The following is a 27,602-nucleotide window of genomic DNA, read 5'->3' as shown; positions in this document are numbered from 1 at the left end:
GAGGAGTGTTTCTCTGGTGAGGCATTCCTCCAGTTTCTTTTTAATGAGCTTGCTCACCTTACTGGGGGCAGCCAGATTCCCAGAATAGGAATACGCAGAGGTTGACTCAAAGATCCTGCAACAGCAGCAACTGTTCTTTCAAGGTGTTTGTGGTTGCTGGCACTATGCTCCCAGCTCTTCTCCCTGTGCTCTCCCCACATCTGTGAAACTCACCATTGGGTGAGGATTGCAAAGCATTGTTGGAATGTGATCCTTGGAGGCATGGTGACACCAGGGTGTTGTATCACAGGGATTGTTCCTCCATAAGAAAGGCATGGGACAGATTTTGAAGTCCTGCTCTTCCTGGCAAGTCGATGCCCTGTGTCCTTTTGCCATCTCTTGACCGAAGTTTAGTCCCTTGTTTTGCAGCATTGCAGGAAAGAAGATCAATAGCCCAGGACTTTCCAGTAAGGAGAGAGCTGTCTGAGACTGTAATGGCTCTTATTGTGTGTTTCCCTGAGCCTTTGCTCCTTTGTCACCCATTCACATCTTGCACCTTCCAGACAGAAGGAAAAGCTGCTTCTGTAAGCAGCAAGAGTGGGAAAGTGCATCTCATACATACAGAGTGTACAGATGTGGTGGCAGGGTCAGTGCCAATGGGGCCTCCATGACTCACGTTAGGAGCAAGTGCTGGTGGCAGGGCTGGGTGGTGGGAACTGGCTCAGATCCATACGTTCTCTGGGGTTCCAGCTCTGCTGTGCATGGTTCTCTCTTTCACATCAACATCTCCCAGCTAAGGAAACTAACTGGTTCACTGAAAGGCAAACATGAATACGTATGCAGTGTGGATGTGTAGGGAATGACGCAGCAGTAGAGCAGAGGGGGAGCCAACCTGACAGTGTAGACACTCTGAGCACCACACAGAGCTAGAGCCACATGAAATGACACACTTACTGCTTCTTCTGTGAGGACTTGCTGCCAATTCACATTCCTGATCCACTGGAACTCTGTTCTGTGCATATTCAGCTTCTGCCTTTTTCCTTTTGTAAGCTTTGTCTAGAAGAGAGGATTTTGTAGCATTGGGATTCAGAAAAACAGAAACTAGCAGGTTCATCTGTCATCATAATCTAGGCTCATTGCATTTCTATCTAAATATTTCTCAGCCACGCATAAGATAATAGCTCATATTACTAGACCTGCAAGCTGCTTTCCTGGCATCCTGGGGCCACTTAGGAAATTGTGGGTAATATCCTTCTTTATAGCCCTAAATGTTCCTTTGGAGGAAGGAATGAAGCACTTAGATTTGGAAAAAAAAGTAAAATATGCAGAAATACATCAGCACATATGTAACATCTAACACTCTGTAAGTCAGGACACATTTATTTTGCTAGTGGCTGCATTACCTACGCCATGTAAAAAATCAAAGCTGTGCGAGCGCTGTAAAATACTTTTGTGACTATTAGTTTCAGATTCTTATTTGCTAAATGGCTTTTCCTGGAAGATCCTCGTACTTTTTCTGCATGCATCTACTCTTAGCATTGATCCATGTGACTTTTACAAAAATTAAACATCTAGATTGCACATTCAGGTTTTGGAAAAAGCTGAACTTGCTCTTTATGTTGAGAGGGATTTTGCATTCACCTACACAAAATATAAAAATGTTCTGTGCCATTTTTTTCTCCATCACAACCAGCACTGCAGAGCATATTTGTAATTTTTGCCATTCAGCCATAGAATAGAAATAATTAAGCATACCTGTCAAGTTAAAATAATGGGTAAACCTAAGGAAATAATGATTGATTTGTGTGTAGCCATTTCACTAGCAGCAGCCAAGCAAGTGATTGTGAATTATTTTCTGTACATAAATATGCAGTATATCTTAATGAAATGTTACATGAGAAAACTTAACTCCTTTAGTCTGGGTTCTCAAGGGAAGCTGTTACCCAGAGCACTCTGAAACTCCTGGCCTTGGTTTCTTGACATTTGTGTACAGTATCCAGTGTCACTATTGCAGTTTGCAGTATAATAAAACAAAAGGAGGAAGATAAACAGTTGGCCAAATTTTTCACTTGCTCCATGTACTGAAGTCAGTGGTTGGCCTAATATAAAAGCAATCAAATGGCTAGAGGAGAATTTATTATCACATGTTGGCTTGTGCATTTGCTTATGTATCTTTCAATAGACTGCACAATATATGTCTGTAGTTAATGATGTGCATGAAAGGTGCAGTATATTTTAATGTGAATACATGAAAATTTAAAGAAAGGATACATTTCTCTTAGAGGACAGATTTCAGGTTACTTTGATCTCAGCTGGTATTCTTGAGTGTTTTCAGAGCTGGCAAAACAGGTCAGAGGTATTGAAACAGTCAGCTATTTGAAAATACTCATTAGAGCCAAGCCTTATGCGCTCTTTAGGGGGTGAAAAGATCGTATTACTTCAACCTTAAAAATTTGCAAATAATTCTTCTCCTCCTTGTCCATAAATTCACACCACGCTCAATGTATTCCAACAGTGTTTTCCTTTCTATCTCCTGTAATTGGTATTCATTGTGATAGTGACCGTAATGAATTCAAGAGAGATCTCTGTGGCCATCACATTTGCTTTCCTAGAAATTCCGTTGTAAGGCAGCATTATTATAACATTAAAATAACACATTACCAACTTACCACCTTCTATGCAGAAACATCACCTGCAGCGTAAGTTAATTTTATGAATATATTAGTTTGAGCTTTTGCCATCTGTTCTACCCTTTGTAATAAATGCAAAAAGCATATATTTCACAATTAACTCATTAAAAAGATATGATTGATTGAAATGCACATGCATGTTCCCTACACAATGCAGAATGCATTTAAGGTGAGATATGCAAAACCAATCAAGCAGAGAGTCTGACTCTTTGCAGTGGATGTTTTGTGATGCAGTAGCCGTTTATTTCTTTATATCTTCTGCTGTCCTCAAGCAAAGGGCCAGCACACCTAGTGCCACATCAGCTGGTTGCTTTGGTTGCCTCTTGAGAGTGCTGGCCCACCTTTGCAGGGACTGACGGGCTGTGTATTGCAGTTTTCCTTGGGGAACTGCTGCTGGCTATACTGTCTGAGGACAGTTTGCCTTGTATCATCCCTTTGCTTTGCTCTGTTCTAGTGTATCCAGTTCAGAATAACTAACTGTTAAAATCTACCTACCCTGATCTTTCTTCTCTTTTATAGTAAAAATCTGAGGGGGAAAAAAAGCACAAAACCCTAAATGCTGTGCTGTGTGACTTCTGGTAGGCAGGGAGGTGTCGGGAGGAACTGTAGTTTCATTAGTCCCCAGCTGAAGATGCCATACAGCTCACTCTCCATTTCCATCAGGAACATCACAGCTGCTGCTGCCATAGCCAAGAGTTAAACCTGTTAGGAATTTAAAGATTAAAACTTGGATCTTAAATCGGGAACCACATCCTTTTTTCTACAGTGAATAGGCAGTCTTTTTTCTTGTTTGAGAAGGGTGCCATTGGTACATGCTGACGGCAGGTAGGAGAGCAGGATGGCTGAGGGTGAGCAAAGTGTCTTGAATAAGGCCTTAACTGTGTATTTTTCTGGAGCACGATACCCATTGGCAGTGCCTTCTGAATGGCTGTGCTTTCTACCAGTTTATCGAGATTGGCAAGGAATGTTACGTTTTGCAGGTGGCAATATAGTCCTGAAACTGTGCATATATCTCTCTTTACATCATAAGGAGCAGTCATTATTAAAAATTACCTTCTTGGCAAGAAGGTCTTGTGGGATTTTTGCATTGTCCACTGATGCTAAAAGATGCCGGTTCAGCAGTGCTCTTGCTGGCTAGTGAGCTCATTTCAGTTTTGATTTTTGCAAATGCTCTGCAGTAATCTTATGTCAGCTCTTCACATGGTGAACTGCAGGGCTTGGTCCCAGTCTGCAGGAGTTTCATGTATTTTATGAGAAGAGCTGCTAAAAGGAATGTTGCTTCTCTGCTTTATTCCTGAACGATTTGGGATTATCCCCTGTGCATCAAGGAGCAATGGCAGAAACATGCAAACTAATAACCTGCAAATTCTGCAACGCATGTGATAAATACTGGAAAACTCCAGAACCGTTTCATGGCATATTTAAATAGATGTCATATTTGGTAGTGTGATTAGACTATACTTGCATTTTTTTCAACTCATTTTGGTTTGTGTAATCCCCTTTCCCATGTTGCTCACTAATAAATAAAACACCAGGTGGACTAACCAGATCTTAAATCTGTTGAATGTGCTGAACTACCACTTGTACTTCACTTGAGATTGATTTCACAGATTGAAAATGCACTGCTGATTTTCTTTTTTTAAATGAAAGCATCTGCATTAAGTAGAGTGGATGTCTGCCCTATTCTCCTGTCCAGTTGCATTTCAGGAAGGATTTGTTTCATGGATGCCCGTAGTTGTGGGCTCAACTAGCCACAAGGGATCTGTCACCAACAACTCACTGAAAGCCAAACCATCACTCCTGAAAAATAGATTTCCTCACTGTAAAGGTTGCTTTCCCCTGAGTAAAATGTCAGATAAATAAAAGCTGAAATATCTCTTAAGTGGGCTCTACCTATAAAATAGAAGTACATAAGCCAGCAGTACTTAGTTGTGGGAGGATGTATGGTTGTTGGCATGTAATATTTTTATAATTTTCTTTTTTTCTGATGCAAATCAGAGTTACATGATAATGTTACACATAATTTTGATTCACCTGATTTCTTTATTCAGTGTATTCATTGCAAAATACTGTTTTCAATATCAATTTCTGGGCAAACTAAAGCTTTTTGAAATATTTCTTGTAGGCATAAGACAAACATAAATACCAATTGTTTTTTCTTTTTTGGGAAATGTATTTCAAGCACCATTTAAAGGGTGCATTTTCCTTGTACTTATGCTAAAGTGCTGATGACAAGAAAGACCAAGTGTAGTATATAGGTCTAAGTCATCCTTTCCATCTACTTCAAATTCTGTTCTGATCTTCCCAGTGCTTTCTATTTTACATGATTTATTGCCTTCTCCTGCCTAAGAGGGCTGCTTCTGTAGCCATTAGCAATGCAGCTCTGTAACTTTGTCATCAGTGGGGGTTTTGCAGTGTGACATGGATGTGTCATTCCCATCAGGAAGAGAGCACACCTGACAGCGTGATGTGAACAGTAAGCAGAGAGACTGAAAAACTTCTGTATTTGGGAGTGAGCACCCCAGGCTTGATGGTCACTTTTCAAATTTTTAGTGAATTTTCTGCTTGATTAGGTGGAAAATAGTTAAAAAAAACAGTTTCAGAAATCTAGATATTTAAGTTGCATACTATTAACTTGCCTAGATGTGTCATTGGTGTAATTTTTTTAATGAAGCCACAAGGTCCTCGTCGTTAACAAAGGAAAACCTCACCCTGAGTTCGGATGGGATCCATTATCTGGCTCTGAAATCTGCTGCAAAAAGTCAGGGCAGCTATTGATTTTGCCAGGGATTACTTAGCTGCTTGCTGAGCTCCACTCCGTGCTTTCTGGGCTCGGTATTCTTTTATCCTAATAAAGCATAGATAAATTTTGATGCAGCACCCATGCTGCAGCACTGCTTTTGTGCAGAGGGTAATGAATAGCAGATTTGGCCCTTTTCTTGATTTAATAGTCTTACAAAAGTCTCTTTGACAGAAACAAACTCCAGAAAATGCCATGATTTCAAAACAGGCTATGTGGTATTCTTACTGTCCTTTTGATACAAAGCTTGATTAAAATGGGATGTGACATCAGTTGAAAAAGTATGAAAATCAAATTTTCTTTATTTTGTACTTTTTTAGGCTAACCTATGCCTACAGTTTATCTTTGGATGATTAATGCTTTCTTTGTGCCATACCTTAATTTTGAATGCATTTGTTGAAAATTTCCTGTAGCGTTTATCTCTGATTGTCAAAAGGAGCTTTTATTCTGAAAAAAAAATATACTACTGGTTTTAATTATAATTCTAAATAGCTTCATAACCACTGTGAACTCTGAATTTACATCATTTTTATGATAGCCACACCATTGCAGGTTTATTGATTTTGTCATTTGCTTCATTACATTTAATGCAAACCTTTTGTATGGAATTATTCTGGTGCTGTGCTGGGCACGCAGGGGTCAGCGTTATGCAGTCTCTAGCCAAAACAGCATAGCAATATCATTTTAGTGCAGACTCCATGAATAAATGGGGGTTGTAAATACTGTCCAGCAGCAGAACAAAGTTTGCCTTCTCCTCCTGACCTTTCCAGCTGGACAAAGTTAAAACCATAGCTTTTTTTTTTCCCTTCCCCCTGTGTTTCAGCTCAGCTCTTCAATCCCTGCAACACATGGCTTTGAGCTAGAGAGAAAAAGCCCTTTGGCATGAGAACAGGCGTTGGGCAGTGCCTGCTCCTTCCATGGCATTGCCATGCTTTGCCAGGGGACCCGACTGGCAGGACAAGTGCAGTGCAGAATGGAAATCTTGCCTGTCGTGAGGGGATGCACAGGGAGTGCTGACCTGCTCCCGGAGTCAGTGTGGAAAAGCCAATGTGCCTTTCGGCTTTCAAGGCAGAGATACTGTGGGTGTCTGGAGTCCCAGGGTCTTTTAACATTGCACTGGGACTACATTTTGGTATTTCAGTTTGTAAATAGGCAACACTGTCCCTGGATTTGTTGTAACTTTGAATAAAACTTCCTCAGTTCTTAATTAATGCTGCATCATGATTCGGATAATCTGTTATTATTAATCTAACTTCATTGAAAAAAAGTGATAAGAATACTGGTGCAAACGAGGTGAGTGAGTGGATTCTTGTTTTCTCCTGAAGGCAATGACTTAGGCTCAAAAATTAATTTCAGTAATTGGCTGAGGGGACTAGATTTCCTGCACTGCTCTTCTTTGACCACAAAATAAGATAGATGGCCCCCCTTCTTGACCCCCACCTCAGCAAGGCTGCTGCTTGGCTATTGTCAGTCCTCAACTCAGCTGCAGCTTTCTATGAGAGAGCAGAACTGGGTATTTAAAACAACGGCCACAACAATGGCAAAGCCTGTTTAGTTTCTTGCCACATTCAGCACACAGAAGGGAATGATTATGTTTCTCATTCGGTGAGTCAGTCTGTTGTAAGGCTTCACTATCTTGCAGTTGGGTGGCTCCATGACATCAAGTGGCTGTAGGGAAGTGAAGCCACCTGTAATTCAGTTCAATCCAAAATTGTTATGCTTTGGAAGGAAAACATTTTTAGAGGGGAAAAAAATTAAACTGTAATGGTATAATTGTATTTTACAGTTTTTTTCATCATAAATTGGTTTTATATGAACATGTGGTCAGTGCTTGTACAGCAAGGGATGTTATAGAGCCCTTTTAAACAGCTAAATTGCTGTGTCTTTTGAAAATTTCCTGGAAAGAAGTTTCAGATCGTGTAAATCCTGCAAGTGTATTAAGAACATCCTGTGGAGGATCCTCACTTTATTTTCTTTAAAAAAAATCATTTTTGTGCTTGGATCTGCACTTTTCTTCCAAAGTAAAATAAGGATCTAATGCTAAGTGAAGCACAGAGACAGTGCTCTCAAATATCTGTTATAGGATTAATAGAAATAGTGTAAAGTTGATTATCTAGGTGTAAATCTGAGAATGGCTTTAGTAAAGTAGCTTTGAGGTAGGCAAGAATAAAACCCCTTTTGTTTAAGGTCAGATGACATAGGGTGATGCGTGATGCAGCACTGGAAAGGGCTGTTAGATGATGGTCTCATTTGTACAACTGATTTCTGCTACCGAATACCATTTTCCTCCACTTTTTTCCCTACCAAAAGCCTATGGGATCTAATTTTGCTTTTGTTTACCCTTTGGTAGTCCCATAAATGTCAAAGAAACAAATGAGAGAATTCTATCTTCATGTGGAAGTAACCTCTGTTCCAGTCTTTTGTGGGTTTTTTCAAAGCTCTTTTTGGAGTTATTTTTCCAAATCATTGAACAGTAGTACAGTAATGCTCTGATAACACGCAGACACAGCTTGTCCAAGGTGCTATTTTCACACTTAGAGTTCTTCTTCCTTTTATTTTACAAGGGAAAGTGAGGATTCCTTAATTGTTCTTTTGAAGGAACATGAGGCTTTCAGTGATCGAAATGACTTCCCCATATAATTGTACCTCAAAATCCTGTCAATCAGACGTTAACTTGCAAGCAAAATCCTAGAATTTAACTCATTTACACAGTTAATGGTGTAAAACTGTGAGGTGGCATACAAGATTTCTTAAGGCAAATGGTTTGCATTAGGATCCCCATAAGCAGTTCTTGCAGCACTTCCAGGCACACCGCATGCCCGTCACCACATCCAGGCTACTCCTCAGTGCAGTGGGACATTATTCCTTTCATATATGTTAAAAATTGCTTGTGGTGGTGTGTGGTGGGAAATCTTTCTGGTGTGAAAATCAGCTTTGCAAAGTAGATTTCTTTTTTTCCCTTTTTTTCTTCTTCCTCCTTTTATTTTTGGTGACCCCTCAGTACCCCTGTACGTGAGTTTCACCCTTGAACCTACTTTACTTTATATTTAATTTATATGCTTAAGCTCAGGTCATACACAGCATCAGCTATTGATTAGGTCTTGCTTTTAAAGCCAGTCTAGTAAGGAAGGTGACTGCTCCAAGGAGGTCAAGTGGTTTCCCTGGAATGCTTCACTGAAAAGGGGTCTCATAGTTACTGGAACAATTTTGGTGGGGGCTTTGGTGACAGTGGTGGGGTTTTGTTTGCTTTTTAGTGCTCTGCCTTGAGCTCATGTTGCTTTGCAAAGACAGGGTGCTCTCACTTCTTGTGGAGCAGCTGGAAAGCATAATTAAGGGTTAATGGCCGGGCGGGGGATAAGCAGCGGGCTCTTGCCAATAAGTTAGGCAAACAGCTCTCTCAGGAGAATGACTGAGAAGGATGGGAGAAATGTACAGTGAAGCCAGTTGTGCAGGTATCCTCTTTACCTACTTACCAAAGATTTGTTGCTTTGATTGCAAGAAAGAAAACTCTGGGGCAGGGCTTTTTTTCTGACTGGTTAATTTAAATGCTGTCACATTGCAGTGTAAAATAGATGCTTGGGATTTTGTTTAAAGGGTCAGGGAAGGTAACTGGTGTGCTCTTTGGATCCAAGCTTGCTGCCTGATCCTGCTAGGGAGTAGAAGTTTTCTTGCTTATGAGTGCCTTTTTGTTAATGACAGTCCTGGCAGAGGAAGCAGCTGTCTCTGCTACAAATGTATTTATGGACTAATGTCTGGAAAAAAATAATAATTAAAAATATCACCTAACAAGAAAGTTTCAAAGTCTTAGGGATTAAGATAACTTTAAGATTCTTTTATTAAGGTCTTCAGCCTTGTAAGACTTGTAGAATGATTATTCAGTGGCTAATAAGTAAATGTGAATGAACAGCTTAGATGTCCAACCATTTAAGAAATGACAATGTCTAAGACATGAAAGTTGATAGTATTAATTTCAAAATTAAATTTATTCTTTAAAAAAATAAAAATCAGCAATTTGTGGAGAAAACTATTTAAGCTTATGCCTTCTAGGAAATTCTGTATATAAAACTGCATCTGCGTTGTTTCCTGTTGTTGTTAGATGTAAGGTGTAAAAATTAGTTAATAACACTAATGATTCTTCTAATAATAAGCCATCTTCCATCTATTTTTTAATTATGCAGTTATTTAATTATTCTGTTTTTACAAGTTTTAAATTATGTAATTACTTATATTTTTGTTCATTAGAGTTCTGCATTTCTAGGTAAATACAGACTTCTAATTTACCTTACTCAGGTTTCCTACAAGATGGAGTAAAGCCCTTCAGAGGTGACCTATCATCCTGTTTTTGCAGTGCATGTTGTCTTAGAGATTATGGTAGTCTCTTGGTACTGGGATTTCTAAACTGTGAAGTTTCAGATCCAGGCTCAAGTTATTCCTTGTCCAGCAGTTAATCTCTCCAAGTGAGTAGTGATCCAGAGGGAAAGCTGAAAGAGAGACTACAGCAAATTCTTAGGCACCCTTTAAATGTAACCCAAGAGCTAAGCTTACATGATGATATTAGGAAACAATAGAGGATTTGATGATATTTGTCCTAAGTACAATAAAATATTAGTGCTGTGATCACTGTTTTACCTGTATCTTTATAAAGGTGCTTTGTGACAATAGCAACATTATCAGTAGCTACTGCAGTGAGTGGTGTGCAGCGCTTCTGATCCAAGCTCTCCCTGTTAGTGTTTTAGGTTTGTTCTTTACGTGTCCTGAGGCCAGGGAAACAGATTTTAATTTAGAAATGATGTGGCTTAGTGGACCTGGAAGTGCCGCGCTCAGTTCCTGAAATTTTGTCAGACCTCCTTCTGCTGCTGACAGCTGTGCATCTGTGGGGCCAATGAATGAATATATTAGAGGATGAGGGACTCCAATACTGCAGCAATCACATAAATGCTAAAAATAGATGGATGCCGTTTGCTTTTATGAATTAAAAGAAATAGACCTGTGGTTTAATGTAGGGGGAAAGAAACACTCCCTGGTGAATATGCAGAAGAGTTGTCACATATGCTCTGTGCCCTCTTCTTGCAGGATCTATAGTAGTGCCACATTGACTTGATAAAATGTTTTCAGAAAGTTGAAGATCTACTAACAAAAAGTGAATGCAGGAATCCAAACATATTGGATGCTTATGGTTCATACGGGTGTTCGAATAGGAACATTTGTTCCAAGATGCTTATAAACATAAATCTGTAGGATGGATTGCTGTCCTTACCCTGGGTGATAAACATTTCACAGATGACATGAATTTGGCTCCCTTGAAATCAATAAAACAAAATGGCTTTTTTTTTTCTTTCAACTGTGATTTGGTTTGCTGTGTATTTCCATAGCACTTTTCTAAGTATTTCAAAATTGAAGTAATTACCAAGTCCCAAGGTTACCAAGCACAACATTATTTTGGGTTCACATTTAATATGTCAGGTCTTTTATTTGCTTTCTGCTTCTATTATCTTTTGTGGATTTTCTTTTGACTGACTTTTCTTTAAAGTTCTCTCTTCCCACCTTCTAGAAACTAGTTCTTTCCTAACCCTACTTGTTCTGTACATACTTTTAAGTGGTTTTGGCTTTTACTTTTTATGTGCATGTGTTTCATTGACAGCACAGGTTGAGTTTTGCAAGTGTTCCAGAAATGGTGTAGACTTGGGCAAAGGAGTGGATGGCAGAGGAGGACACAAGTCACGGAGGCATAGTTTGTGTGACATTTTTATTTTGAACTGTGTCATGAGATGATTAATTTGAATCTGGATAACTGCTGGGGGAAGATTGGATGGATCTTCAAATTCATATATAACTTCCCAACAAATATTATATGTCTGTGGGTGGACTTTGGCAATGATGATAATGAGAAGTCACCTGTAGGCTGGCTTGCTCAGGACTCTTGCATGAGGCTCAGAATCCACACCAAATTAGGGTTTCCTCCCCAAGGACCTCACCACGTAGCAGACAGGATGTGACACTGCTCACATCTGTGAAATGGAAGGTTGTGAGTTTGGAGAAGGCTATTTGGTGAAAGTTCAGCAGTCAGAGCTCAGTATGTATGGTGTATGGCCCAGAGCAGGTTCCAGTTGAGTCTTTTCCGTCCTGTGATTGCTCACAGCTTTCCCTACAGATAAGATCTCCTATGTTTTGGGGTCTCTGTGACACGGGTGCTTTCACCACACTAGTCTCCTAGCTCCTGGGTAAGGCAGTGACCCAGCATCCTCTGGTGCTGGAGTTTCTCTCAGACAATCACTGCTTTTTCACTGAAGCTTCTACCCTGCAGAGTACTGTTGTTATGAGCGTAGAACCAATAGCAGTAAACATGTAAAAGCAAACAGCAAGGACTCAGCCTTTCATCAAAGCTTTTGTCACACAAGCAGGTAATGCCGACGTCCAAAGCACATGGTATGCTAACATAGTTCTCTGAGATCACGGAAGGTAGCAAGCAAATTAGGGACAATGGAGTCAGCACTGTAACCATAAGAGGTGATTCCTGTGGGAATTTGGATGTGGAACTTGAATTCATTGCCTTGAGTAGTGAGAATGAAGCTTGATATAAATGCCTTAAAAACTGAGAAGCTGCATCCCGCCCCCCAGCTTCCAATATCTGGAGCACCACTTACTCATCCTAAAATTGGAGCCCACAGCTGTACCAAAGATAAAATGGTCTGTGCCTTGGGACTCCTTAGAGGAGTTTGTGAGCCTGTGCTCAGGAGCATCAGCACTGGGAACCTGTATCAGTGATTGAAAACTAATGTAGCATCTTGAACCATGTAGTACTCATTAGCTGTGCTCCAGTGACTGGGTTTCGGTTATTATGTAGCATTTCTCTGATGTTGAGGAACTGAATAGAACCATGTCCAAAAAATATTATTCCCCCATACCAGAATGGGGTATTGAGACAGTGAAAGCTGTTCTTCCCTCCCTAGCATTAACTGACCTGCTTTGTTTTTTTAAAACTGGGGTCTTATTGAAAAATGAGACATGATTATTACTAAGCATGTTATACTGAGATTCTGCAGTTTGTAAGATGTTAGTTGATTGGGTATTCATCCACTAGGTATTAATATTAATTTGTAATTTAAAAAGTCACCAAACCACGAGAATCTCTACTGTCTTGCCCAGATTTCTCAGTGTTGTAACAAGGTTGACTCTGCTGTGACTTTACTCACAGCATTTACTGTTTCAGTATTATTTTCTCCTAGCTTTTGTCTTAAGAGCTAGAAAACGTATCAAATCGTTGTATGACTGCAGGTGATAGAATTAATTTAACGTAATATGTGATTTGAAAGGGGACACACGTCTGGAGATCGAATGTCAAGATTCCTTTTTGCTCCATCATCTCCCTAAGTGTTCAGAAGAGGTGCTTCTGGTGCCTGGCCCCCGGGCACCTTCACCTTTGCTTCATTATCAGGGCCTCTGCCACAGCTCTATCTCATCATGTAATTGTCATGTTTCCTGAAAAGGCCTAAGCCTCTAAAAGTCCTGAGAGCCCAAGTTTTCCTCTCAAAGCTGAATGTAGTAAATTAATAATAAAAATGTGTAGACGATGACACACCAGAATTAATAGGATTTTTGCTAAGCATCCCACTGAATGACCATCTTGCTTTGCTACATCCTGCCTTTGTCCTGGCAGTGTAGGTGAGCATCTTTAGCCTCTTGTCCAGCCAAGCTCTGGGTAAACCAGAGCGTCCCTGGGCAGTGCTGGTGTCTTCTGTGTCCAGAACGTCTCCTGCTCTGCGTTGTGCATAAGAACCAGGAGAGCACTACTCCTGCCTTGTTGTGTTGCTCTGCAGAGTTTCTAGCAGTCCTCTGGCCTGCTGAAGCCCCACCTTAGAAATACTCGTAGCTCCAAACAAATTTTGACTGTCTTTGACAACTGACAGCTGATAGAAATTTTAATGTTGAGGGATGAAGCATTCTGTGTCTTCTTTTTAAGTCTTGTTTCCGTAGTGAATGTGTTACTACACAGAACATACACACAGAATAATTTTCAAGGAAAAAACCCAAACCCCAGTCGTGTGCTGCTGTATCGATCTGTCGTAACAGCTAGCCTGTGGAGGCTTATTTGTTTTTCCTTCAAAACAAGCATGACTTACGTACTATTAGTTCCATGTAAGTAATTCCATGATGGTACATGAGCCTGTGTAAACACTGCCCTTGCTTATGGTGAGCATCTGGGGCAGCAGGGCAATCAAGGCTGGCCATGGTGCAAGTGGTGCCACTGCGCTCGAGGAGGGATGCAGGCAGGGGAACTGGTCCCTCTGTCTCCCCAGTTCACCATGCAGGTATGCTGAAGGGGAGGAAAGGACTTGAAGTTTGATGGAAGTGATGGCCACAAATGTGTAAACAGAGCTAACTTCCAGCCCTTACTGCAGGTGAGGGTGCGAACTGGTGGTTCTTAGTGAGCTGATTCCACCTGCAGCAGTTAGGTGGGTTAACCTTCTGCACCTCCTCTACCTCGTGCCCTTGGTACATTACAAATTTCTACTGATTGCTTAGATTCAGCATCTGCATGCTTTTTCTATGTAAGTGCCATAGTCCAGATTTTCTGGTTTCATAGTAGAATCCCTACTGACGTGATTTCCTGTTGATACTCCTAGTATGATTTCCTTGTATGATCTCATATTAATAAGGGAAATATTTAGTAACATTTTGGAATTAAAACTTTTCCTTACATGTTGTATTTGCTACTTCTCAACAATAACGTTGCAATAAAATAGAGATTTAAGTAAGTGTAAACCACCTGAAAATGTAAAAACTGCTATAGTAAATAACTTTCATATTCTCTGTCACCCATTTTATCTTCCTCATTTCTTCCCCTTTTCCCCTTTGGGGCTATGGCAGAGGAGAACAACAGATGGTTATCAGTCAAGAGTAACTAGGGAAACCGCAAAACCTGCCCAATTGCTATGGAGACAGCCATTTCTGTGCTTGGTATGCACTATTTGTTACATCAGCAACCAGAGAGAGTTAAAAAAAGAAAAAAAAAAAGATGTTCTAACCCCCTGATATTGAAGGGAAATGTTGGGTTTCTGTGTACATACACTTGTGGGAAGAGGCAGGAGTAGCCTTACTTGTTCATTTGTCACGTAAGTTCTGCATTAAGCGAATATGATGTCTGGGTTTTGACAGCAGCATTTTGAATTGTGAGTTAATGTAATAAAAAAACTTAAATACTTAATACTTTTGAATAGTCTGCAGAGTAATTCTTTATAAGCAACTCTTCTCCCCCAAATCAGATATCCCTCCCTTCTTATTTAACAGCCTGACAACATAGGTCAGGTACGAAAACCGAGGACAGAGAATATGACAGTGCCCAATTACTTCATGCAGATGAGTTCCCTCTGCTCAGTGCTTCAGCTGTAGCTTTTGGCAAAACCACACCTTTAGGGAATAAACAAGAGAAAAAGGAATTTTGGAACACTTGTCAAAATCCCAGAGGGCAATTTCAGCTTGATCAACAGCAGTCATTTGTGTTTTGCACCACTGATGTACTCCACTTGAGAATTATTTTACTATTGAATATAAGGTATCAATTCTTTAAATTTTCCTAATATAAGTAAGTTCTTAGAGAATTCTTTTAGTAAAATGTCAATAAAGAGAAAACATTAAACATGAAAAATGCATTAATAGCTACTTGGAAATTATTTTATTTCAATTTAATTTAATTTATTGTTAATTCGGAGGAAATATTAATATTTATGGTGCTTCCTTATCAATTTAATTTTAATGATTTTATTGTTAGTTCAGAGGAAATATTACTATTTATGGTGCTTCCTTATCAACTTAATTTAAGGATAAGGACTTCAGTTTGGTAGATGATCAGTTTTACATAGACGTATTGGGTAACTCTCCTTTGAAATTTTACATTCTCAAAGTTGTATAAGGACTGGTTTGGAGGCTGGACACAAAGTGTTATGGAGTATCTCTCTAATTTTTAGAGGTTATTGAACAGTTTCAGGATAAGGTTGTAAACTTAGAGGAAAGTGATGGTGTAGCCCTAGCAGTTTGTATTAGAAAAAAACTGGAAAAGGTTTTGGGGAAATGTTGTCCCAACTGATGTTCTTTGGGAGATGTAATTAACAAAATAATTTTTTCTCTAAACAACTATTTTATAACAAGTGACAGTGAATTTGCCTTCCTGTGAAATGGCTGGTGAAAACTCCTCTAATTACTCAAGTGATACAGTGCCCATCGTATGGATACTTCTGGTTAAACACACGAGTCTCTTTCTGATGAGGAAATGGCTCCTGCTTACTCGGGGATCTACAGCAGTAGATACCTATGAGAGTGATAATTTCCTGTCTGTAACAGAAGTTTCTTAAATATGCAACTACTCCACCACTTCTTTTTATGCTAAACATGTAAAATAAGAGAAGCAAATCTGCAAAGTATTTATTACAAGTACTTCTAAATACAGCCTTTTATTTAAATTTTTAACTAGATTCTGGACAAAATATATAAAGAGGTTATAGTAATTAAACTACTGTCACAGTATAATTAAAAACCAGATTAACACTTGAGCTCTGCAGTGGCCTGGGTAATGTTTGTAAATGGAAAAAAAAATCCCTTACTGAAAAAAACCCAACGTACAAAACACTAACTGTGTAGTTTGTGATTGAGAGATGTTGGTGCTTCAAGGACCTCTTCATCGTGAATGTGAGTGTGGCTGATTGTAGAAGAAATATTGAAAGCTCTTAAATGGCATGAGGTTAGTATTTACACTATGAAGAATTATGCCAGAGATATAAATGGAGGATTTTAAACATTAACTAACTTTTCATGTTTGTAAAAGCTTAGATTATTTCAGTCTTGGAAAGTTGTACCCTGGATTAGTTATTTTCTTTATAATTTTAGAGCAGTTTCATGGGTTTGTTTTTTTAAAATCTTAAATCTAGTAGCATGATAAAAATTACTTTAGCTTCATTGCTGGAGATTTTTCTCTCTCAAATGTATTTGAAACTTAAATATTCCCCATTGTTGTGAGCAAAACCTCCAAGCCTCCGTATTTAAAGGATTATTTCAAATGGCAAAAGAATATCAACATTATAAATTCCTATTCCTTCCAAATGTTATTTGAAATTTAGCTCTCATGTATGATAGATAACGTACAAACCTAAGTGGATAAGCTGGAGTTATACAGTGTCAGGGGAATTGTGTTTTAAACAGTTAAAGCGGGGTCTTGGCCAAACCACAGACTGTCCACTGATGTAAATCTACGAGGATGCAGCGTTATTTCTCATTTCACAGAATAGTGATGTGTCTCGTTTTTCTTCTTTAAAACATCAATTTTAAAGATAGAAAACGATCAGTCAGTTGTGTATAATTCATTCACAGTCTTCCTGCTTTTTAATAAAAACTGAGATTAGCTCTTGAGCCATAGCTAGAGTCAGACTGTAATAATATGTATGGCATTGTGTATGCCATATGCTCTACTGTAGGCAAGGTGCCTTTTTCTCCGAAGACTTTTGTAAACTCTCACATTGTTTATAAACATTTCTCTGTCAGACTTCACCTAACTCCCATATATCTATTCAGTGTTTTTCTTGCTCGTGTGGTTTGCTCTGAGATCTTCTGGCATTGCTCTTTGGATCTGTTAGTATTGTCTGGTTGGTAATTGCCTGTCATGGAGATCTCGGATCCCTGGAGCCTCTTAGGTGAGGTCAGAGTAGGTAATTCAATCACAGCTGAGCTGCTGGGTTTCCCAAGCTGGGATCTCAGCTCACTGACGTTGGAGCAAGCGCCCTCCTGACAACATCATGGAGCCTGCTGGGCATCGTGTCTAAAGTGTGAGAGACTGGACATTTAACCCAAACACTGTAACCCAAGTAAAAGTTAGGTATATAACATAGCAAAAACTTGGAAGTTCAAAGTTTGGCAGTGGTTTTTTGTTTGTGCCTCAGGTTGTACCCCTGGCAATGTGCCCTAAGTATTGTACGGCAGTTTCACACAGCTCGGTTACCGTGGTTTCATCAGCCTTCAGCCTCTTTTAGGTAGAGAGGCTCACCTTTTCTGCACGAGACCCCTTATTTTCTTCAGAGACAGTTGAATCGCTTCATAGTTTTAGATGAAGTCTGAGCTTAGTGCTGTATTCCTTCAAAAGGAATGGAGGTATCAAATTGTGTCTTAAATGTGAGTTTGTGCTATGCCACCGTATTTTTACCATTAAGTTACACTGCTCTATGCATTGCATCCTGCTTATAATGTTTAGGACAAGAAGATCTTCCAGAAAGGCTATGAGCACTGACAAACAAGGTGACATTTGAATAAAGGCTGCTACTGGCTCAGACCATTGTTTAAGTTTACCAGTAAGCCTGGAGCAGCTGATCTATGCCTCAGGTAGTAGTGCCCCGTGCGGGTCTGAGTGCTCCCTTCAGACAGCAGCAGTGAAGAAGTGTGAGCATGTTCCACAAGGGAATGTATGTGCTGCCTGGTCTGAAACACCCAGGGGCTTGTCTTTTTTTTAAAAAAAAAAAAAAATTGCATTTTTCCTTTCTCTGCATACGAGGGAAAGCTGTTCTTTTTCACAGCTGTTAGGCTGCACGCACAGCTTACCCACCTCGAGTGTGTGATCTGGCTGGTAGCCCACATCACAGGGTTCTTATTTTTTATTCACAGGTATAAAATTATGTTGAACACCTGTCTTTGCCTTTCTGTCAGGCTTTACCTGAAGTTTTCTCAAAACTTTAAATTAGCACATTGCCTTGGAAGGAAGACTTCTAAATCTTAAACTCTCAAATCTCCGTTCTCCCCTAAACCACTCACCAGAGTGCTGTACAGATGCAATGAAACCGAATTTCCATCTTTGCACAGAGAGAAATAAATGGGGAGGTGAAGGGTCTTAAAAACAGTCATGCCTAATTCTAAGACGAGTAACAGTTCTTTTCCCTTTGAGAAGAAGTTCTCATGCTGAAATACAGATGTGAACGTTTTGGCGGGATGGATGTCAAGAGGCAGGAGCTCTGTTACAAAGAAGCGTTAAACATGTGGATCTCTCCCAGAGACTCTCCCAGAGACTGTGCAGGTTTAGTTTGTGAGGCACGCAGACACAGGCTGTGCCTCTGAAGAGTGTTTCCCCTATTTACTGACTATCCTCCTAGGTGCCTGTCTTCTGGGCATCTCGAAGTTTCCCTTGACGTGGTCCCACAGATTAGTCACACGAACTAAACTTGGTTGTTAGCACTGGCATGGCTGGACCTATAGAAACATGATTAAGATTGCTTTTGCAACAAAAATCAATCTTTAAGAGTAGCATTAAAAAAAAGGCAAAACACAGCTTATGAAGCCCTCTAATCAGAAGACTGTGACTAGTACACTGGGTTTATTTGCTTATTTTAGTGTATTTGGCAGAAAAATCAATAATATAGTATAACTCAAATAAAAATAGGCAATATAGAGTACTTCCTGTAGAAGAAGAGAGAGGTATATTCTGAAATTGCGCCTGCTCTCTCTTCATCATGCCAACTTTATGCTTAATAAAGCCAACTGAAGTGTAAAGTACTTAGTCATGCAACCAGCATTATATTTAACTCATGTTAAGTTTATCTGTCCTGCAAGGCACCATCCTTTCTGTTTGAGCAACAAATTTTTAACAACCCACACAATTAAATAGGGATCTCAGAAAAAGCCACTCAGCAGCCCCTGGTCCTCCCAGCAGTCAGAAACATGTAGTTTTTAGCATCTTTGCTAGGTGGTGGGAGAAACTGAGAGAACATAAATATGTTTGTATATACGTAAGTAACTATACTAGGCATGGACTCTTATGCTGCAGAAAACCCCCTTTTGAATATAGTGCATCCTGGTATCTGTCAGCATAGGAGACTTCACTGAAGTTTTACCAAATTCAGCATGTTCTTCAAAGTTAACAAGAGAAGCTTCAGCTGGGATTTACGCTTGCTAAGGTTTTTAGTGGACCTTGTAGTGCGTATGGGTTTTCATGCGCTTTAAATCATAAAAAGCATGGTGTTCATCGAGACCAGGCTGCGTTCTAAGACATCAGTTTCCCATGGTATCCAATTACATACATATTCAAGATGCTCAATGTTAGTAGATCAAACTCAATCTTTAAAGGGTTCCATAAAGACTGTTTGCTTTGTCTGTGGTTTATTGTTTTATTTGCTGCACAAGAAGAAAGCTGTGGCAAATACCTATTTAGACAAAAAATTAGGTACAGTAAATGGCTGGAAAGTTGGTGAAAGTATACAAATGTATTAAACATGGGTGTAATCTATTTGCTTTCTCTGCATATGTATTTATTATTTTCTAACAGCAACCAGAAACAGCAATGCAATCTTGATAACTTTGTTCATGATGCTTTGCACACACAGAACCAATGGTCCTTCTAAAGTTCATGCTGTGCAAAGAGCAGTATAATATAAAGTCAGGAGCCTGAATCTATTTTATTTTTTTTTAAGAAATGTAGATATTTTACTTACACATGGGTAGATATATCATTTTATTCCTCTAAGTGTAAAATTTAAGAGATCAGATGTCAGAAAATATAATTGCTAAATTATAAATTACAACGTACTACTTCAGTTTTGCAGGCAAAAGAGACAGATGCAGCTGTACTGCCGTATCCACGTATATCGTAAAATATATTTAAATCATCTGTATGCAGGGAGACAAATGAGAGACCTCCACCATCCAAATATTAAATTACACATTTTGAAGCAAAATAGTGTTTTAAGTGTACGTGTGCATAATGCTTTCTGTCACTGGATTGCTCTCCCTGATGCAGTTAGACAGAATCTGTATTTAGTCAGAAATCTTTCAATAGAACGGGCTACCAGATGGGACCAGTAACAATGCAGAGAGGCATCGAACCACCACAGACATTTGGTGCTTAGAATAATAAAAAGACTATAAAATTAGATTAGTTGAGTCTAATTTGGAATTGGTATATTCCCTATGCACTCTCACAGCTCTTGGGCAGATAAAGCCTGGAGATTTAGTACTGTCAGGACAGAGGACTCCAACTTCCAGTAAAAGAAAAAAAGGCATTCTGGGAGGTCACGGAGGGCAGCACAGTGACCTCCAATGATTTACAGGCCTTTAGCTTAATGAAATTGTTTCACTGACATGACGGTAAAAGCTCATAATGGATTGGATGCCCTAATGTAATGAAATTACTCCCTTCTGCCTTTAAAAAAAAAAAAAAGAAAAAAAAAAAAAAGGCGCAATTAATATTTACTGAGACCTGACAGGCTTCAGTGTGCGGGAGCGTGCAGCGCTGTCAGGCAGCAGCCAGCACAGCCGGAGCAGCGTGGCAGCTGAGCAGCCCTGCGCCGGGGTGGCGAGCAGGCGCTGCGAGGGGGTGGAGGGACACCTCGGTGACGGGGGAGCCCCCAACCTGGCACGCCGAGGCAGCTCTGCCCGTACCGGCCAGCCTTCATCCTCTCCCTTCCTTTCTGCAGGCAACTGGACAACAACCAGATCAGCTGCATCGAAGATGGAGCCTTCCGAGCCCTGCGCGACCTGGAGATCCTGTGAGTTGACTTGGTGCTGTGCTGGGGTGGCGGGGAGGGGGTGGGGGGTGGCTCTCCCCGTGCTGCAGTGCTGGGCGAAGCTGGGGGCTCGATATCCTTCCTTCCCACCTCTGACCGGTGGTGCAGGTAGCAAAGTGAGATCTCGCACTTCCCCCAGGCTGGGGGCTACTGCTAATTAAACCACAATAGACGACTTCTCTGCTACCGCTCCTGAGGAGCAGGGATATTGCCGTGCTTGCTGCTGCGTGGAACAGATGGGGTTCAGCAGTATTCAGAGTGCGTCCGATGTAAGCTCTGCAGCCAGAAACCCGGCCAGGTCTGCGTGATGTCGAGTAGCGGATGGGTAACAGGTTCGTGGGGAGCGATATTATGAGATATCTGACAATTGCCCTAGACAAAAAGCTGCTTAAAAGGTGTTCGGTATGTAAGAGGGAGGAGAGACGGGCGTTTGGCAGGCTTGTTCACTGCATTCATTGGCTTTTGGGGAGGATCCTTCTCTGAGGGCTGAAATAACACCACGTTGTGCTCTTCATGTGCCACAAACTTTACACATCGGCTGTTAAAGCTGCAGCACAGACCAAAGAGAGAAATGACAGTGAAAGTTGACTGTAGCAGAGAAAAAGGACATTAGAATTACAGCACCGTCATTGTAACGTAAAATCCAGTATTACCCAGAAATCAGTGTCTGAGCAGATCATTTGCTTATTGCTAACACTTGGTTGTCCACTTAGAGACCTTTTCTGGAATCGGTTTTGACTCTCTGAACTGATATAAAGCTTTCCCTGTTACCTGAAAGTTCATACTGCAAAGCTGAAGGAGTTAATACTTCTGAAGGACGCAGTCCTAAGCTGCAATGGAGAGGGATGGGGGGGGGAAGAGACCCTTCCAAAATTCAAACCTCAGCATCTGAACCAGAGTTAATACTGGTCGAGCACTGAGCAGTGTGCACTGAAACGCAGGAGGGAAGGGCTGCTCAGACTGCTGAAACCCTTCCCTTACGTTACCTGGTATGAAACAGCAAATGGTAGATGGTTAAAGGAAGCACCTGCCTCATGCAGCCGTGGCACCTGGAGGTTCAGCAGAGTCAAGACATTGCCTTTGGCTTCTGGAACAGGCAAACCAAAAGGCTTTATAGGCACCACTGTGCCATGCAACATAGTGGTTTTAATAGTACACATGTGATAACATGAGGAATTCTTCCCCAAGGGTTCTACCTGCTTTGTACTGATGCTCAAAGGAGTTTTACCTTCAGCTTCAGTAGAAGCAAGTTTGGCTTTCTGAGGGACCTGGGAGTGGTGGCTGCATGTGTGGGCTGTCAGAGTCCTCTGAGATCCCTTTGGCCTCTCTCTCTCCCAGGCTGGAATGCTGATGTTGATCAGGTAGCGTGTGTCATTCATATTGAGCTAAAAGTAGGTATCTGCAGAGCATCTTATCTGGGTGGGAACTTATGTTATCAAGAGTATTGTTTGAATTCTATATTAATAACACTTTTCAGGAACGGTAATGTGTTACCACTATAAAGTTTTACTTGTCAGTCAGATTGAAAAGTCTACTGTGTGGTGAAAGAAAGGAAGAAAAGAAAAAAAATCATGAACTCCTATACAACTGACTTTTTTTCTTTTGACAGACTGATTTTCCATATCTGTGGAGAGTGAATCAGTCCTCCACTCACAGTAGTCTGTGCTATAACTTTCACTAAGACAGGCTGGACAATAAATGGAGCCTTTTTTGCAATATACTGAATTCTGTAGGCTCTGCCAAAGTCGCTGGGAACGCAATCCTTCTCCCCAGGATGTTGTAAATGATGAATTAGTTTATTTACCTCTCTGCTTTGAATTGGTTAACTGTATGCCAGGTCTTTGTGGATGGGAGAAGAGGGAGGATATGTAAAATACATCATAATCTATTCTTTAATAAGTTTTTAATTTTCAGCACATACCACTACGCTGAAAATTACTCTTAATTCTAAAAGACGAGGAAATAGACTGGTAGTATCTATTTCTAAAGGTACATTTTTTGCAATACGAGTTTTACACTTCCAGCCTAATCTAATCTTCTTTTCCAAGTTTTTCTTCAAAGAAAGTTTGAGCATTTAAATCTCTCTATCAAAATAAATTTGCTTAATGCCCTGGAGAGTATCATTATCTTCAGTTGTAAAACGGTGATAAATGGTAAAAAAATTAAAGCAGTTTGAACCATCAAAGAATATTAACAAGTGAAACCAAATTGCAGCATTTCAGACCTGCTATGCATTTTATGCAAATATATTTTAACCTGTAATGCAAATATAGAAAATATGTAATTATTCTGTCAGAAATTAATCTAATAATCTATTTGAACAGTTTGCAAGGGTACCAAATAATGTACTCCTCCTTTATCTTACTGAAATCTTGTGACCTTTCTGATAGCAAACAGTTACAGTTCTGCATCTCTTCTCTGCACACCCACCTGTCTACAGAATTTTAAATTCTACAGACAACTCGAAGCAGAGACAAATGCTTAACATTACCCCCAGAAAAACAAAATTAAGAACACTTTCTTTAAAAGCACTTTGGTTTCTGCATTGCACTTTTCATTCACCTTGAACTCCTTGAACAACATGTGGTGATTTGGTGTATGCAAGAACAGAGGGAAGTTGGGCAGTTATCCTTCAAATGAAGAGCACTCCATCATTCCAGGTTACTTATTTCTGCTGTTTTCATTTACTACTCTAATTTTCTTTCTCTGTGTTACAAATACGTTCCTATACCAACAAACAGCACAGAGGCAGAGATGAAAATGAGGGAAATTTGTGGCTAATTTCAGTACTGGATGGGGTGTAATGGACTGTGAACTTCAGCCAAAGCCTGGACCAGACCAAGGCTCCCAGCACAAACACCACCTTTCGATCACTTCTTTGCTTATGAGCTTCTGTGTTTTGAATGCCCCAAAAGGTGTCCCTGATCCTGTGAGCTGAACTATGCAGATTGCAATGCAGGTGCCAAGTGCTGCTGGTGACTGAGTTTTGGGTTAAAAAGCTGTGGCAGTGTTGAGTATCAAGTGCTTCCGTGCCTTCTGTTGATTGTCTTTGTGCCTGCAGCAAGGTGAAGATAACGTCTGAGAAATTACATGCAGAACTGACATGCTTATTTAAACCTCCTGTTGTGGTGGTTTTGTACAGGGGCTGGGTTTTGTTCATTTTTGCATCACATTTCCCGTACTGCTGCCCATAAAGGTTTTGGTTTTAATCTGCTGAGAAAATAGGGATTTTTCTTGTTGACACACTTCCTTTCCCCCTTTTTGTAAAAGGCTAAAGCATATTTCAGTGGGTTTGCTCTTGCACTGGCACTTAAAGATGTGCCCGACCACTGAAACAGTATAAAATGTAAAAGGGGGATGTATTTGTAAAGGGAAGGGAAAAGTTATTAGATAACTTATGACCTGTTGGAACAGAAATGTGCAGAAAACTTGAAGAAAATTGATGTGAAAGTTTCACTAACTGATGTGTCATTTTTAATAGAAGAAGGTTTTCTGCTCTGCTTAATTTTTCGTTATGTCCTGCGGCAATACCTGGCAATAACTGTGTTATTGAGAAATATGTATTACTGTAGCTGTAAGCACGTTTAAAGATTATTAAAAAACCCCCAAAGAATTCTTAAAAATAATTGTCTGGTATTCCTTATGGTGTGTGGCAGCACAATGTTCATATCCTTTTGAGATTAGAAATTAGTCCATAGCTTTACTTCCAAGTATCCACAGTTATGAAGAGTAGGAGATAAAACTCTTTCAGGGATTAGATTTTTCACCTTCGGTCTCTTAGGATGCATGAAGAAAAGGAAATAATTTCCAGGTGGTTCAACAAGCCTGGACAAACTGGTAATTGAGTGGATGAGTGTGCTTTTATCATTGGACTGGAAGTGCTGGACAATACTTGTGGGTTTCGGATCTAGTTCTCAGTATGACACAGAAGTCAGTTTAGAAAAAAAAACCCCACTTTAAATTACGTATTTATTATTGTTTTGCCTCATTGGGGTAGCTGGAAAGCTGCTTGGTGACATGGCAGTTTGTGCCATGTGGACAGGACGAAGAGAATTATGAGTCACTGTTGGCAGCTTAGGTGGAGTGTTTTCCTTGGTTTATATTGTAAAAGCTGTTCTTCTTCCTACTTTATAATGGTAGCCAGAGGGACTGGTGCTTGAACGCATTTTGTTCATTGCAGATTTTCTGTAAAAATATAAAACAAAATTCCCAAACCCAAAATCAAGAGCTAATCCTGGGAGGTCTGGGGATAGTATTCTATTAAAGGAGGTAAATGAGTTCTTGCTATACAGCGCTAGTACAGAGCGATGTGGGGGCTGGTTTGCTGTTAGCCATGTTAATATTTGTAGGTCTTTCATTTAATATCTCTGAGCCTGAAAATTCTCTTTCCTGAGCTTCATCTGCTTATTGAAATGAATGAGCACTGACTCTGCCCTTCAGTCTGTAGCAACAAACTGCGCACGCAAGAATCTGCCATTCCAGGCTGGGTCCTTTAGTGTGGAAAATCGTGATCATTCACTCACAGGTATTACTGAAGAAGGGCAAGTGTGGTCACCCAAATATTCACAGCAATTTGAAGTTGTCATTCCAATACTAAATGAGCCCTAAATACTTGATCTGAACAGTAAAGGTATTTTTTCAGAGTGTTAAACCTAAACATAAATGAAAACATACCAGCCTTCCATCCCCAAAATCTTAGAAATTAAAATTATTCTATCAGGGTTTGTATGTGGAACCTTTTCTCTCCAAGCATTGGTGCCTCGCTCTCCCTGCTCCATGACAAGCACCCACAAGTGTCACACACTGGAGCTTTCCAGCTCCAATTCGGCACCGAGTCGTGTTCAGCAGGGCACTGCGTGATCTGCCAGACCAGTGGTGGTCTGCATCCCCATTTCTTCTGCCACTGCCACATCCAGTCATCACAGGCATTTTACAAGGGGAATAGCATTACTCACACTTTCCCTTTTTCAGTCCAATACACTCCTGTTATAAAGGGTTCTGTTTCATTAAGAATGTAGTAATCTGCACGGTTTCTTTCTGATGCAGATGTCATGGATGAGCGTGCTTGTAACACACACTACCTTTTGTTCTAGCAAACTTTAAGGAACTTTTTTGAATGTAAATCATTATTTTGTGCTACAGCCAGGATTTAATTGTTCCTAGGGTGGTCTTCTGTTATACTGAATGTTGTTATATAGCCAGTTTTACTTCTCTGGATAATGCTATTCTGGGCATGTCTTAACTAGATAGGAGATGTTTATTTGCTTTCCCAACCTGGAGAGACAGGGAGTGAAAGTCATGACATAATTCTAAATATATGAGATGTCATTGCTTAATGAAAGCCTGAAAATGCCACGCAAATGTGATTTCCTTCTCTATTTTGCTGGAAATTATGGTTGGTTGGGGTAATCAGGATCAAATTTGAAGTCTGTAAATTGTTTTCCTATAACTGATATCAAAATACCTAAATGCAGTAATGAAAATGAGATTTCTATTTAAATGTTGTACATTTTAGTTTCTCAGGCTCGAGTACAGTAAAATGAAAATGACTGGCTTTTGTTTGTTTGTTTTTACCCAAGACTACATGTTAACCCAAATGTATGCAAATTAATAAAATTAATACCTTTAGTCATTTCACCAGTCAGCATGTACACCCTATGTGTCATAGAAAGAAAACTGAAGGGACTAACCATTGGCAGCACATGAGTAATTGAAGTATCTACCAGCTAGGTGAAATTGGGTGAAAAACAAGGAGGTTGGCTTTTTGGAGAGTACCCTCAGTTTTCTGTGCAGAGCTTGTGTCATGGGCAATCAGATTATGTCAGAGGAAGAGCAGAAGTTAGTTTGGCAATTGAGAAATGGTGTGCCCAGTGTACAGAGCTATCAGTGGAAGAATGATCACTTCCAATTTTTTTTCCTCCATTACTTATTAGACTGTGCTGTAGTTGATACCCTTCCCATTCTTCCTGCCTCCTGTCTCGCTTCAGGCCTTTAAGGGAAGAAGTGATGCTCTTGAAGAACCTGGCTGTCATTCTTACAAGGTTTCTGTTATATAAATCAGTTGGAGATAAGCTTAACTACAGAAATGCCTTTTTCTGGAGAACTTTGCAAAAGTACTGCACCCTCAGCGGACCCTAGTGAAACGAGAGTTGTAATTAGCATAAAGAATTGATGGAGGAAAGATGGGGTGCTCTCATGGTTGCTTGATAAGGACAGTTTTTATTTGCTGATACATGTTTATGAGAGACCTGGTGTCATTGCTCAAGATATGGAAGTGAAATCTGAGATAACCTCTGTTATAACATACTACAAAATGTGAGGTTGGAAGTCCGGCATAGTGAAAGGAACACTATCCAGATGGCACCGTGGTTGACAGGCTTTATATCAAAGAGCAGCTGAGGTAAAATAGGAGCGGGCAGGAGAGGGCCTCTGAAAATCACTGGTGCTGTAATGTAACTCTCTCTTTATGGGGAGAATATATTTGCATAAATTCATTGATCAATGATTTTGCTAATCCTGCAGTATTCCAGGCATGTCCCAGCAAATTGATGAGCATTTCTATCAATCCTCAGTGCGGATGCCTAATTATATTACATATTTAGA

General features: G+C 40.1%; 1 protein-coding gene across 1 annotated transcript in view; it reads left to right on the top strand.

Annotated features, from left to right (window-relative positions):
- SLIT3 (slit guidance ligand 3) overlaps nt 1–27,602 on the top strand; it is a gene marked incomplete at its 5' end in the record, with an annotated part of 502,705 nt that overhangs the window by 260,883 nt on the left and 214,220 nt on the right. The window contains one exon of the mRNA XM_084268563.1: nt 20,910–20,981. Within this exon, the coding sequence (XP_084124689.1) occupies nt 20,910–20,981 (72 nt within the window). The remainder of the gene's footprint in view (nt 1–20,909; nt 20,982–27,602) is intronic.

The sequence above is a fragment of the Gallinula chloropus genome, assembly GCF_964237585.1.
Source record: "Gallinula chloropus genome assembly, chromosome: 10".
Lineage (NCBI taxonomy): Eukaryota > Metazoa > Chordata > Aves > Gruiformes > Rallidae > Gallinula > Gallinula chloropus.
Note: the sequence above shows the minus strand (reverse complement) of the source record. Positions and strands in the feature narration are given on the sequence as shown.